Source organism: Myxocyprinus asiaticus, chromosome 2, assembly GCF_019703515.2.
Source record: "Myxocyprinus asiaticus isolate MX2 ecotype Aquarium Trade chromosome 2, UBuf_Myxa_2, whole genome shotgun sequence".
Classification (NCBI taxonomy): Eukaryota; Metazoa; Chordata; class Actinopteri; order Cypriniformes; family Catostomidae; genus Myxocyprinus; species Myxocyprinus asiaticus.
This window is the reverse complement of record NC_059345.1, coordinates 63,095,101-63,110,135: the sequence shown is the minus strand read 5'-3', so window position 1 is coordinate 63,110,135 and position 15,035 is coordinate 63,095,101. Positions and strand designations below refer to the sequence as shown.

Genomic DNA, 15,035 nt, shown 5'->3' with positions numbered 1-15,035 from the left:
ATGTCAAATGTAAATTATATCAATCTCTGAAACAACAGCGCCACCTTAAAGAAAAAGTAGCATGCATATATGTAGTAAACATATGTAAATATAAAATAATAAAAAAATATGATTCATGGAAGTGCAAACATATTTAGCAACACTATTACATATCTCGGGTCACTAACAACCAGCACATTCTCACAGCTAAATCATGAGGATTCGTATGACATTTCTGAATTTGGCTAATTCGTATGATGTTGTACAACTTCACTACAGCCAATGACGTCGCTGGACATCATTTCAATCTAATACATGATAATTACTTTCTTCTGTCACACACAACAGCTTCCTATCATGTTTACACACTCTATTGATTGTTTAGGTTTAGATAAAGGGTTTGGGTAAGGACATAATATCAATAAGTATTAATATTAAAATTAGACATCTTACGAATCCATATGAATGAAATTGTACGAATACAAAATACCTAACTCGTGAAATATGTACGAATTTTCATGAGATTGGGTTGCTAACAACCCTATATACTTCTTGTATTTAAGCAATTAGAAGCATTATTGTTTTATTTTTTTGCAGTTTTTAAATTTTTTATTGTTATATTATTCATAAGAGAAGGGTTGAGGAACCCTAAAGTGGGGTTGGGCATAACTCTAATAAATGGATGAGGCAGAGGGGTTGGAATGATGTCCCAGGTCACAAAAGACATGAGGTAAGCATTTAAGGGTTGAGCACAAACCTCATGTCTGTATTATATTTAGCAACATTGTGCTGGCTTTTTCATTGGTTGATAATAATGATTCCTTACATTTATATAGTGCTTTTCTAGGCACTCAAAGCAATTTATATAGTAAGGGGGAATCTCCTCAATACTCACCAGTGTGCAGCATCCACCTGGATGATGCGACGGCAGCCATACAGCACCAGTACGCTTGCCACACACCAGCAATTGGGGGAGAGAAGAGAAGAGTGATGTAGCCAATTCATATATATATATATATATATATATATATATATATATATATATATAGGGAATTATAAGGAAGCCATGATGGATAGAGGCCAATGGGCAAATTTGGCTAGGACACAAGGGTTACACCCCTACTCTTTATGAGAAGTGCCCTGGGAATTTTTAATTAACAACTAGGACTAACTCCCTCAAAATTTTCCCAAAGACATTTTTTTAGGAATCCCGGACGAGCCCCCAATTATGTTATGACCCCATCGAGAGTAACGGTGTAACATAAACTCGAGATACAGAAAATAATATTTTTACAAGTTTTATTTACAACACCACAAATGAAAGAACAACTTCAGGGGTGAGCAAATTCAAATGCAAAAAAACAAAACAAATAAACCCCCCACCAAACTAACTCAGCAAAAAAACTAATTTACCTAAAAAAAAAGAGAAATAAAATACATTCAATAACCTAACACTCTAACTAACAAGACACAAGAGAAAAAGGATATATACAAATGAAATGGCAACCACCCCTTACAACTTCCCAAGTGGCTTAGCTATTTACAATATTTAAAAAACGAAATATGTCTGATAACAATTAACACACAATGTAACTATGGAGATGGAGGCATGGCCAAGTGACATCTGTGGAGAGTGAGGCCGGGAGAGGAAGAGCGGTAAGGATTGACACCTGTGGGAAATGATCTCTAACAGCCATTGCAGTGAGAGCTGGAGAGAGATACAAGGGCAGTCCAGACCATCAGAAGGGAGAGAGAGCCAAGCTTCCTCTCCTGGCCTCGCTCTCCACAGTTGTCGCTCGGCCATGCCCCCATCTCCACAGTAACAACAATACTTAAAACAAACAAGCAAACAAACACACAGCGAGCAATCAATCAATCAGGCCAACAAGCAAAAGCACACAGCAAACACTCTAATAACATATTTCAATACAAGCAATGGCAACAGGAAATCAGAGAGTTGAGCAGAGCTCCCCCTACAGGTGCAGCAGACTCTTTTATACTCCTGGTCTCCTGGGCCACACCAATCAGGGCAAAGGTGGAAAGAGAGAGAGAGTGATAGAAATCTAGTGGGGGGGGGGTGGCAATAGGACAAAGATTCTACAAACAATACCCCATAATGACAACGTGAAAGAAGTTTGTTTGAAATCTTTGCAAATTTATTAAAAATAAAAAATGAAAAAAATCATGTACATAAGTATTCACAGCCTTTGCCATGACACTCAAAATTGAGCTCAGGTGCATCCTGTTTCCACTGATCATCCTTGAGATGTTTCTACAACTTGATTGGAGTCCACCTGTGATAAATTCAGTTGATTGGACATGATTTGGAAAGGTACACACCTGTCTATATAAGGTCCCACAGTTAACAGTGCATGTCAGAGCACATACCAAGCCATGAAGTCCAAGGAATTGTCTGTAGACCTCCGAGACAGGATTGTATCGAGGCACAGATCTGGGGAAGGGTACATAGAAATTTCTGCAGCATTGAAGGTCCCAATGAGCACAGTGGCCTCAATCATCTGTAAATGGAAGAAGTTTGGAACCACCAGGACTCTTCCTAGAGCTGGCCGCCCGGCCAAACTGAGCGATTGGGGGAGAAGGGCCTTAGTCAGGGAGGTGACCAAGAACCTGATGGTCACTCTGACAGAGCACCAGCGTTTCTCTCTGGAGAGAGGAGAACCTTCCAGAAGAACAACAATCTCTGCAGCACTCCACCAATCAGGCCTGTATGGTAGAGTGGCCAGACGGAAGCCACTCCTCAGTAAAAAGCACATGACAGCCAGCCTGGAAGACTCTCAGGCCATGAGAAACAAAATTCTCTGGTCTGATGAAACAAAGATTGAACTCTTTGGCCTGAATGGCAAGCATCATGTCTGGAGGAAACCAGGCACCACTCATCACCTGGCCAATACCATCCCTACAGTGAAGCATGGTGGTGGCAGCATCATGCTGTGGAGATGTTTTTCAGCGGCAGGAACTGGGAGACTTGATCGAGGGAAAGATGAATGCAGCAATGTACAGAGACATCCTTGATGAAAACCTGCTCCAGAGTGCTTTGGACCTCAGACTGGGGCGAAGGTTCATCTTCCAACAGGACAACGACCCTAAGCACACAGCCAAGATAACAAAAGAGTGGCTACGGGACAACTCTGTGAATGTCCTTGAGTGGCCCAGCCAGAGCCCAGACTTGAACCTGATTGAACATCTCTGGAGAGATCTGAAAATGGCTGTGCACTGACACTCCCCATCCAACCTGATGTAGCTTGAGAGGTCCTGCAAAGAAGAATGGGAGAAACTGCCCAAAAATAGGTGTACCAAGCTTGTAGCATCATACTCAAAAAGACTTGAGGCTGTAATTGGTGCCAAAGGTGCTTCAACAAAGTATTGAGCAAAGGCTGTGAATACTTATGTACATGTGATTTTTTTCATTTTTTATTTTTAATAAATTTGCAAAGATTTAAAACAAACTTCTTTCACGTTGTCATTACGGGGTATTGTTTGTAGAATTTTGAGGAAAATAATGAATTTAATCCATTTTGGAATAAGGCTGTAACATAACAAAATGTGGAAAAAGTGAAGTGCTGTGAATACTTTCCAGATGCACTGTAATAATAGCCTAATAATAATCATTATTATTATCATACAATTATTATTTAAAAAAAATATATTATTTTATTCTTTTTTTCTTACCAGACGAAGCTGAATTTATTAATAATTTTAATTTTAGGCTACATTAACTGTGGAAAATTTTGTGGTTTCTCCTGGTATTTCAGGTTTTAATATCTGCATGAAACAGAATTTTTGTTTGTCTGTACATGTATAACAACATTATTCTGGAGGCAGGAGGTGTCAAGCAATATGTGTAATGTCAAGCAAACATTTTGCAGTGAATAATAAATACAAATTCAAACATTAAAAGAAATTCAATATAGCCTACAAACAGGTGAAAGTCCCGTAAGTCTATCAGGAATTTTTACAATAGTACACCATTATTTAGTTAAATAATAATAATATGAAAAATACATTTATATAGCACCTTACCAGAGTTCAAGAACACGTAACATTTTCAAATTTAGCATAGTTTAAAGAAGAAGAAAAAAGATGGAGCATGTTTCAGTTCCTTTATTTTACATAAGGAGGAATATTTCTAATAGATGAATACTCTATGAAGCATTTAAACCTTTATGGAGGATTTTAACTTTTTTTCGGAATAAAGTTAATTACCTTAATCTCTGATGTTGTTAGAAATGTGGTCAACTTTAAGAGATGGAAAGATGGGCTCCGATGTGAAATCATCACTTCAGGTCAGGAATTTAACATCGTGCTCAGGTTTAGGCTAAATACATGTGAATCACGTGTGAATCGTGTGATACATTAACATGGACATTTCAAGAAGTGGAAAGTGTCTATGATGTCACATCTTAGTTAATGTTACACTTGATAAGCTCCGGACCCGCACAATTAACACAGAATGCGGCCATCCGATCTGAAATCATAACGTGCACATTTTCATTCAAAAGGTTTACACACTAGAAATATTGGCTGCACAGATTCATAAATTCGTTGTAATTTTGGATATGTTTATTTAAAATGTCAATTTATCCTTGTGCTTTCTGGATAATCAGTCATACAAATATATTTTATATTATTTGGATGAATCCGGGATGTTAGGACCCACACAGTGAGCACCCCCTGCTGGCTGCATTGATACCTCTTGCACTAGCAACTTAAGTTTTCTCCAGGAGGTCTGCCATTTATGTACCGACCAGGCTCAACCCTGCTTAGCTTCAGTGGGTAACCAGGCAAGAGCTGCAGGGTGATATGCTGCTGGCTAAGGTCAAGTGGACAGTTTAGTGGATTTTAGATGTGCATCCTAAGTAAAGGCAACACACGACTTGGAGTTACTGAAATCACAGTCCAACTCCATCAACATTTGAAGTCAATATGATTCTATTTACAGTACTTTCTTAATACATATTCCTGCTCTTGTTGTGTATGATTGCACGTAATGCTGTGACGGCTCGTCAGAGGAGGCAAGGAGGCTAAGCCTCCTCAAAAATGTATTCAAAATGATCGTAACAACAAAAGTGATAAAAAATTAACAGTTGTTTTAATCAGTTTACCTACTTACACATATAGGAATGCCTTTAATGGGAAAAAACTATATTTTCTTATATGCGTGGTAGCCCAGGTGAGTTTTAATCACTATATGAATTGGTATGAATACCAGTGGAGGCTGACGACATAAATCAAATCAAAATCAAATCCCTTTATTGTCACTCAACCATATACACAAGTGCAAAAGTGGGTGAAAATCTTGGGTGCAGTTCCGAGCAACATAGCAGTCATGACAGTGATGAGACATATACCAATTTACAATAAACATCAGATTTACACAACACAATTTACATATCTAATATACACATAATTACACACAACACAATATATAAATAATAATATACAATGTACAGTATACAATACACACAATATAGGATACACATACACACAATATAGAATACACATACACACAATATAGGATACACATACACACAATATAGAATACACATACACACATATAGAATACACAGTATAAAATAAAAATAGTATATATAAAATATACAGTGGGCTGTATTGTGCTGTATTGACATTCAGGCTGTCAGTTGATAGTCAGTTGTCAGTGTGTTGTTAAGAGAGAATATAATTTATGACAGTCCAGTGTAAGATTGATAAAGTGCAGTGCTGATGTACAGTATATTGATCGTGAGAGATCAAGAGTTCAAAAGTCTGATTGCTTGGGGGAAGAAGCTGTCATGAAGTCGGCTGGTGCGGGTCCTGATGCTGCGATACCGCCTGCCTGATGGTAGCAGTGAGAGCAGCCCATGGCTCGGGTGGCTGGAGTCTCTGATGATCCTCCAAGCTTTTTTCACACACCGCCTGGTAGATATGTCCTGGAGGGAGGGAAGCTCACCTCCGATGTGTCTGGCAGTTCGCACCACCCTTTGCAGGACTTTGCGGTTTAGGGCAGTGCTGTTGCCGTACCAGGCAGTGATGCAGCCAGTCAGGATGCTATCTACAGGGCTGGTGTAGAACCGTATGAGGATGTGGTGGTTCATTCCAAAAAAGCCTCCTCTCATTAATAAACTGACCAATCAAAATGGATATTCAAATGATGCCATGTCTTCTGCATCTGTCCAAAAAATGGCTAAAAAGGCAAATTGCATTGATAAGGCCTTTCCGCATAGATAACCAATCATTATCAGAGGTACATTTTCAAGCCAGTCAGCTTTCAGGATCACAGGACTCTGTTGTTAACTGACAGGGAAACGAAGAGAAAAAAGCAGTTAAGGCGTGGTCAAAGATACCTTCACACGGCAAAATTCCGCGGGCGAAGATGTAGCTGTGTACTTAGCACCACCCACACAGAGGTCACTGCCAAACCAAACAACTTCCCATTGGTCAACGTGGAAAATTCACCACACTTGAACTACAAGCAAAATCTGCAAGGGGAAATTATTCACCTCCGGAAGTCCATCGCATGGCGATCCATACCACGGATTCCTGAAATTCAGCCTCTGAATTTGGCCATGCTAAGGTTTTGTGACTGCGCCTTAATGCTGGGTGTGAAGTTAAGCGGGTGTTTTCAGTTCATTCCAATGAGAATCCACCTTGCGAGTGTGGCACTCGTCTACCATTAGAAAGAATAGAAAATGCCCGTTTCACTTCACTCACCATGCACCCATGAACAACCAGGATCAATGGGAATCTTTGCGATTGTGAATGTCACACGATGGACTTTCGGTGGTGAAGAATTTCCCCTCATGGATTTTGGAGTTCAATTTGGTGAACTTTGACAGGTGAATCCACCGCTTTCACCAATAGGAAGTTGCTTGGTTTGGCAGTGACCTCTTTGTGGGCTTTGTAAACAGCTACACTGAATAATAACAATGGACAAGGATATCATTTTTGCGGCGAGTCAAAGTTCACCATCTTGAACTCCACGTGTGCGGATTCCCATTGAGATGACTGTATTTCACCCGCGGAATTTCGCTTTGCGAAGGTATGTATAACCGTGCCTTAATGCTGGGTGTCCACTAGCATGTAGTGAGCTCACCACACACACCAGTGGACACCCAGCATCAATAGGAATCTGCCTGATGTACTTCCAGTTGCAAAGAATTTCTCCTTGCGGATTTTGCATGGAGTTCAAGTTTGATGAACTTTACAGGCGAATTTGCCATGTTGACCAATGGGAAGTTGCTTGGTTTGGCTGTAATCTCTGTGTGAGGGTGTTTGGTACACAGCTAGACTGATGCCCTGTCCTAAAACCCACACTTGCGGTTTTGGACTTGCCTACTTACCCACTTGTCTTATGTATTTTCAGTGTTTGGCCACAGTGTGCAAGTAGACGTAAGGACTGCGAGTGCACGTACGACTTTTGATTGCATGTTGGGACACTCGTAGACTTGATGTTGATCCCGGTTGCGATAGCTCTTTTTGTAGTTGCACTCAAAAGACTGATTGTTGCTGGTAGTGGTGACTGTTAAAATAATATTAAGTAACTGAATATTCTTTTCATTTATCATGACACTACTGGTTGTTGGAAGTGTATTTTATTTTTTAAAATATGTAAGTAAATGTTGCACAGTATTTTATTGTGTGAAATTAATTGTAAAAGTTATTTAATTTTATTTATTTTGATTTTCAATACTTTGCACATTTTAATGTTTAACTGTAAACTTGTGTTGTCCATAATTACTGTGAAATTAAAGCCATTTCTTTCTACTTTATTCCTCAATACACTACAGTTACTAAACTGTATACTGTATCCCACACTGGCTGATAAATTACCTAAATCACAATCAGTGTTATGCAAGAATAAGTCAAATAAGGTCATTATTAGGCAAAAAGGAGAACAAAGTGGCACATAAATATACAAAAGCAATTTTTCTTTGAAAATCTGATTAAATAAAAATCTGAACAAAAGGACCATTTATAAATATAACGTTTTTCAAACATAATGCATAAGGTGAGTAGATGTTATTGTACATGGAATGGGGCCCTCCATTCATTTATAAATGTTTGCATTAATCATAGTCTATAGATGGCACTGCATGATTTGTTTCGGGTTTTGTTTCAAGGCTATTTTACAATAAAATAAAACATGACATTTAAAGCCCCTACAATATTTTATTGGTTTGATCTTTCATCAATACTGATTTACATCACCCAGGAAAATTCCCTCACAGACCGCCACTGACATAATCTACATAATCTTTCATCGAAATATAATAACTTGCTCTGCCTCTGAAACATCTCTCCTTTTCGGCTGACATCACATAGCCCATGCAGGCTGTTGATAATGCTAAATGTTAAAGCTAGTGTTACAGGTGATGCAACCTTTCTAAAATCTTGCCGATAGGTAAAGCGGTAATTTAATGCCGACTGCTGGTTTCATGTTCATGTTGAAAAATGGGTTCGATAAAGGTCACATAACTGTGGGGTCTGCTTTAATCCCTCATTGACTAAGTTTACATTGACACCAGAAAGCGGGTTTCCATTTACATGCACTATATAAGCAGTGTACTCTTTACTCCCGTATACATACAGCTCAGTCAGTAAGCAGCTTTCTCCACAGCAATGTAATTTACCTGCAACGCTTGTGTAAATAACAAACATGGTATCCGAGGAAGACTTCACTATTTTATTCTCTGTTGCTTCGCATTATTTCCATATTCCAGAGTTGTTGCTGTGAATGAACTTGTGATTCACCACAAATGTTTGCCAGAATTTGCAGCTCTTCAACCATAGTGGTAAACCTGCAGCAAACCTTTGGCAGAAATGGACAATTTGCCATGAACTCTCAATTTTTGTAAGGGCTGACTTTCAAAGAAACTTTCATAGGTTACACAATTCTAAATGAATATTTACATATGTAAAATACATTTAACACAGGAATTATGTTCATATGTATGTCTGTTTGTGTTTCTATTACAGCTTAAGAGTCACTAACAAGTCACTGTAAGGGAGAAGTGGGTGGTGCTGTGTATAACTTGAGTGCGACAAGAAGATATAGACATTATTTTGAATTAGTTGAACAGAAAAAAAAAAACTGTGAAATGTTTTAGAAAGTAAATTAAATGTAAAGTGAAATTATTAGTAATGTGATTACCCATAAAGTAATGAGTAGTATAATCTGATAAAATTTTTCAGAAAAGTAATTAGTAACTTGCAGTGCGTACATTTTTGAAAACATACCCAACACTGCTTGTTGTCTCGTGTATTTCTCTTTTCTCAGGGAGTGAAGAGGAGCGCCAGGTGCTGGAGAAAGCCAAGGAGTTTGGCTGTCAGAGGGAAAAGGCTTCTCCCCCTAAGTGTGATGTGGATGTGGAGATCCTTAGTCAGGAAGTTCGAGTGGGGGACACATTTAACCTGACAGTGCAGTTTAACAAACACAGTGACCAGTGCCGCACTGTGAACATGTACATCAGTGGGAGTGTGGTGTATTATACTGGAGTCTCCAGCGCTGAGGTTGTGTTTGAATCTCAAAAAGTAAAATTAGAGCCACTGCAGGGTGAATAAATGTATGGGAGAGTGTATGCATGTGTAATCACGTCTTTGCATTGTAGTGTTTGAATAGGTCTCTCTGTCAGACATGACTGGTACTTTAAAATCTTTATCCATTAAATGTTGCCCCTGCTGGTGATAGGTAAGGAGGAGAAAGTGGTGGTGCGAGGTGAGGACTACATGCATAAACTGGTGGAACAGGGAAACATCCACTTCATCACTACAGGGAAGGTTAAAGAGACAGGACAGATCATCACTGCAATGAAAGTCGTCTCAATGCACAAACCCAAGCTGATCATGATGGTCTGACATTCGTCTTTACTGTTAGATCACTCATTACAAAAATATGTAATAACATGGTACCAATATACTGTAGTTTAATATTATTAGAACTATTGAAAAAAAATTATGTCAGTAATTTACTAATTTATTGCATTAGCTATCCACCTTATTTTTCAACTAAATTTGGGCACGGCTATTTTCAAACTTGATTGTGCTCCGCTTCCGGTATAAGCTACCAGTTGGCAGTACAAAAGTACTTAATTCTGCAATATATGTTATCATTAGGGTTGCCACTTTTGTAGTTGTAAAAAAACACTCTCTAGAGTTGACTGAGGGTATGGTACTGACTGATGTTTTCAGATGGTACCTTACCACACCTTCCACAGTTTTAGCACATTTTAGCACAATGTGTGGACTTTTCAGAAAGTCCCTTATCCACATAGGCAACATTTTGAGAAGGGTATAGCTGCAGGCTGAGCTCCAAAAAGTGGTGGGAACTCCAAACCACAAGCAAAGGTATAGGGAGCCCCTAACCTAATTCTTTCCATAACCCTAACCGTGTAGGGAAGTGTCCCCCCAAATAGCTTGTATTTGACCAAAATTCCATTATCGTCAGCAAGCTAACGAGTAATATGTGTTATGGTGTCAAAATAAACGTTCCTCAAGAAATATGTATGAATGAACCTGGCCTCATCCATGTTTCCTGTTCTTTCTGTCAACAAAGCACAACGTACTCATAATTACCACTTCAGAAGTGGGAAGTAGGAAAATTATTAAGGTGGATACAAGCAAAGCAGAGCAGTGTTGTGACATTTGATATCTGCTGCCCTCTTCTGGGATTTTAGAGACTTTTTCAGTCAGATAGACTTCATTGTTTCTCTCTCGCCTCTTTCTGACTCTCTCTCTCTTTCTATAGGTGACAGGTTCTCCAAGAGTGAGTGAAGAGATGCATGTGTCTGTCGAGTTCACCAACCCATTTAAATTCAATCTGTAGAATGTGGTTCTGCGTATGGAGGGTCCAGGAATCATGCCCTTAAAACGCCATGAGTACAGGTGAACTTATTATTGAAAGCCTTGCTCTGTGTTGCACTGATTTTAAAGGAATAATTCACCCCAAAATGACAATTCTATTATTATTTACTCACCCTCATGTTGTTTTAAGCCCGTACCCATATGACTTCTTTCTTCTGTGGAACACTAAATCCATTGTATAGACGAATGTCCAAGCTGCTCTATTTCAAGTCTGAATTTGTGAATAACAATTACATTTTCACTTTTCTTCACACAAAGTATAAGTTCAAAAGGAACACAGCACTCAAGTTGTATGGACAATTTTTATGGTGCTTATTTTTTTTTCATCCGACAGCCTCTGGTCACTGTATGTTTTCACTGGATAAAGAGCTGTGTGAAGATTGATGCGAGCGAAGTATCTCCTTGTATGTTCTGCTGAAAAAAAAAAAAAAAAAGCTTTTGAACCCATACTATACCTTTGTGTAATTTTAGAGCTGTCAATCAATAATTATTTTAATAAAAGTTATTTTTATTACGACATACCGATTTATTGCAGTTAATCACATAGCAATATTTGTTGTAAAAATGCATAATAATTCAAATAATTAGAAATATATTTTATGATATTCAGATTGAAATATTTAGCATTGTGGCAGAGGATAAAGCATTGATTAGACAATACAATAAGTGGCTTTAGAAGTCAATATATTTGTACTATGTGACCTGGACACATTTTTGTTCTCGTCAATTGCTTTAAATAAATTGATACACTTGTGCAGTGCAGTTATGTTTCTTTGGTCACACCTGAAAAAAAAATCGGACATTACATGAGTCCTCCAGCTGTACACAATTTGTGTCATTCTGATTTGTGTGTGTATTCCAGTCTGATAGCTCCAGGCTACTCTATAACATGCACAGAGGCCTTCAGACCTCGGCGGGCCGGCTCTGCTTAATTAATGTGACATTAAAATGTGTTATCAATGACTTTATGCCTCATTCTATGAGTAGAATTCACATGAGGTCAGTAAAAAATTACTAGATAATGATTTAAAGTAATATTTATGTAGTAGAAAATTTTTAATTTGTCTAGTTTAGATTCTGAATTCATGATGCTAATGCGCTAACATGCTATGCACCGATTAATTAACACTGATAATACTGCAAAGATAGGTTTATAAAAGAGTGTTAATATTCAGAATACAAACAAAAGAATGGTGATAGAGGCATATCATACTTTAGACAGATGTGCGAATGGCTTTAGCTGCTGATGGCACATGAGTGAATGGGCACTTGAGAGTTTTTGAGTAGATTTGATTCCTTTTGCATGACATGGTCTTGCACGCCAGTGTGTTCATGTTGAAAACTGACTGAAAAATGTTAACAAAGTAGTAGGTGGAGATTCAGGTCACACCTATCGATTACATGGACTAGTGGCAGTAAGAAGATGTTTAGCAGGTTAGAAGTTTTCCTAAAAGTTCACCCAGTCAAGCTGTTAGGAACCAGAAAAACAAGCACAAAAACACCTTCTATTTGACAGATTTTGTTGGAACTGCAGTCTGCTGCTACTCCTTGTGATTCTGTGGACCACAACTCTACCATTCATCTTGGTAAATCTACACTAACGCCAAACAGGACAGCCAGCAACCTGGGAGTGGTGTTTGATGACCACCTTAATTTCAATGCCCACATCTAGTCAACCACCCCCTCTAGCAGGTTCGTGCTTTACAACATCAGGAAAATCATACCTTTCCTGTCCAAACATGCTGTGCAGCTCCTGGTCCAAGTTCTTGTCATTTCAAGACTGGACTTCTGCAATGCTCTGTTGGCCAGTCTCCCAGCTACATAATTAAGCCACTGCAGATGGTCCAGAATGCAGTGGTACATCTAGTCTTCAACCAACCAAACAAGTTTCACGTCTTTCCCCTCTTGTTCTCACTCCACTGGATACCTCCTCAACTCACTCCTCTAGGTCAATGCCCCCACTTGCTCTCTATGGTCAATAAACTAGGGCCCCTGGTTGTCCCATCACAGTGAGGCACAAAGTCCATTTCACGATCATTCACTTTCTCAGTTCCTCTGTCATGGAATGCATTTCCAACCTCAACCCGATCTGTGGAAACCATCTAAAAATTCAAGAAACGGCCGAAGACACATCTCTTCCAGGAGCATAACCAGTTCACAACCATAATGGCACTTACTATTTAATAAAGAAAATCACTTTCTTTGTCTCTTTCTTCTGCTCTAGCTTTTGTACTACTCTAACTACTCTTGGAACTTGGCAGTGCGATACTGCAGATATTGTTGACTTTTTATGACAAATTGCTTGTTAAGTTCCTCATTTGTAATCACTTTGAATAAAATGACTAAATGTAAATGCAAAAACATTTTGTTTGAACACAGAAAGGACAGTACTATAAAGTGCAGCTGACAGTATACTGTCACATATGACATGACTCTTGAACGACGTGATATTTTTGAACAAATCTTTGTGATGAATGGATTCAAAAGATTCGAGTCAGTGGGATGAACCAAAATCCCCACCACAAATGGGAGTATTGTTAGCAGCTGTTAAGTGGACCCAGTAGTGTAGAAGGTGCAAAAAACATGTAGATTTGGTTATAATGTGCTTATTGTTTTAAATAATTATTCCAGGTTTAAAACAAGTTAATCTCAATCTACAGTATTTGTGGCATAATATTTACCACAAATTACCAAAAAAAAAAAAAATCCCCCCAGTGGTCCTCATCCCTGAACAGGCAGGCTTCCGACCTGGAAAGTCAACAACCAGCCAAGTTCTCAACCTCACGCAGCACATCGAAGATGAATACAAGAGAAGAATGGTGGCAGGTGTCATCTTTGTTGACAGTAAACATGGTTGCTTACTTTGGAAGATCTTGGACATAACGAGAGACATCCACCTGATAGAACTGATTGAGAGCATGCTGAAAAACGTCATGGTTACTTGTGTAACCTCCATTCCCTGATGGAGGGAACGAGACGTTGTGTCAATGTAGTGACACTAGGGGTCACTCTTGGGAGCCCGAGACACCTCTGGTCTTTGATAAAAGGCCAATGAAAATTGCCGAGTGGTATTTGCATGCCACTCCCCCGGACATACGGGTATAAAAGGAGCTGGTATGCAAACACTCATTCAGGTTTTATGCTGAGGAGCCGATATAAGGTCCGGCCATTTCAGCGGGTAGTTCACATTGTGGCAGGAGGGACACAACGTCTCGTTCCCTCCATCAGGGAACGGAGGTTACACAAGTAACCATGACATTCCCTATCTGTCACTCACTCGACGTTCTGTCGATGTAGTGACACTAGGGGTCCCTATACGAAACGCCACAATTGGCTGAACTGTGTTACGTGAACTGGCGGTGTGTGGTGGGCAGACTATTGTGTGCCTCATAGCCAGCACACCAGGTCGACACATAACATCCCCCAACATAGTTATGAGTGTCAACGGCCCTTTGGGGACAAGTCGACTACACAAAAGATAGAGACAGGCTAACCCAGTCGTGGCCTCTTTTCCCCTTCTTTTTTCCACTCCCTAAAAAAGAAGGGGGATTATCCGACTGGGCAGCCAGATCTAGTCGGGGGGTGTCCCTCCCAAGGGGAAGACACCGCGGAGACCACACCTCGCCCAAAGAGAGAGGGGGATATTTAAGTGTAAAAATATGTCACATGGTCTTTCCAACCATGTGGAGAGTCTTCAAGGTAGATCCTACCCAACGGGGGAGGAGTTACTACAAACATGGAGACTGGGGCAGAGGGGCTCTGCCCAAGGAAGATGCAGTTTGCCAACAGGGAAACAAACTAGCAGAAGATATATATCGCGTGGGGTTAGCCTTACAGGGAGCCACATGCGGAGCACCTACCCCAGAACAGGACTCTTAGTTAGCATGTGTACTGGGCCGGCAGCGAGTCTCTCCGAAAACTCAACTGCCACAGGGCTCGGAGGAAGTCAACCAGGGAACAAACTTGTGAACACTACTGGGAATTAATGGCGCACGTCTTCAGCTCAAAAGGAGGTGGAAGGTGCTATGTGCAAGTGATACACCCGGTCGGCTATCCTGCGTTTATGCTGAGGGGAGCCTCGGTCAGGGCTTACCAGAGCAGGCAGTGAGGAGGATTTTTGGGAGGCGAACAGGTGCACCTGTGCCTGTCCGAATCGACTCCAAATCAGCTGGGCCACC

General features: G+C 39.8%; 1 protein-coding gene across 3 annotated transcripts in view; it reads left to right on the top strand.

Moving 5' to 3' along the window:
* Window positions 1–15,035, top strand: part of LOC127453271 (coagulation factor XIII A chain-like) — a 38,101-nt gene that overhangs the window by 16,646 nt on the left and 6,420 nt on the right. Inside the window, exons 5-8 of one of the 3 annotated variants that reach the window (XR_007899394.1) lie at window positions 9,275–9,550; window positions 9,686–9,846; window positions 10,742–10,878; window positions 11,192–11,300. Coding sequence is in view for 1 of the 3 variants with exons in the window: in XM_051719516.1 (XP_051575476.1) it covers window positions 9,275–9,550; window positions 9,686–9,846; window positions 10,742–10,819 (515 nt within the window). In the remaining 2 variants the exon portion in view is untranslated. Of the gene's footprint in view, window positions 1–9,274; window positions 9,551–9,685; window positions 9,847–10,741; window positions 11,301–15,035 lie in introns of those variants that run through there. The other 2 variants (XR_007899395.1, XM_051719516.1) reach the window with 2 other exon arrangements.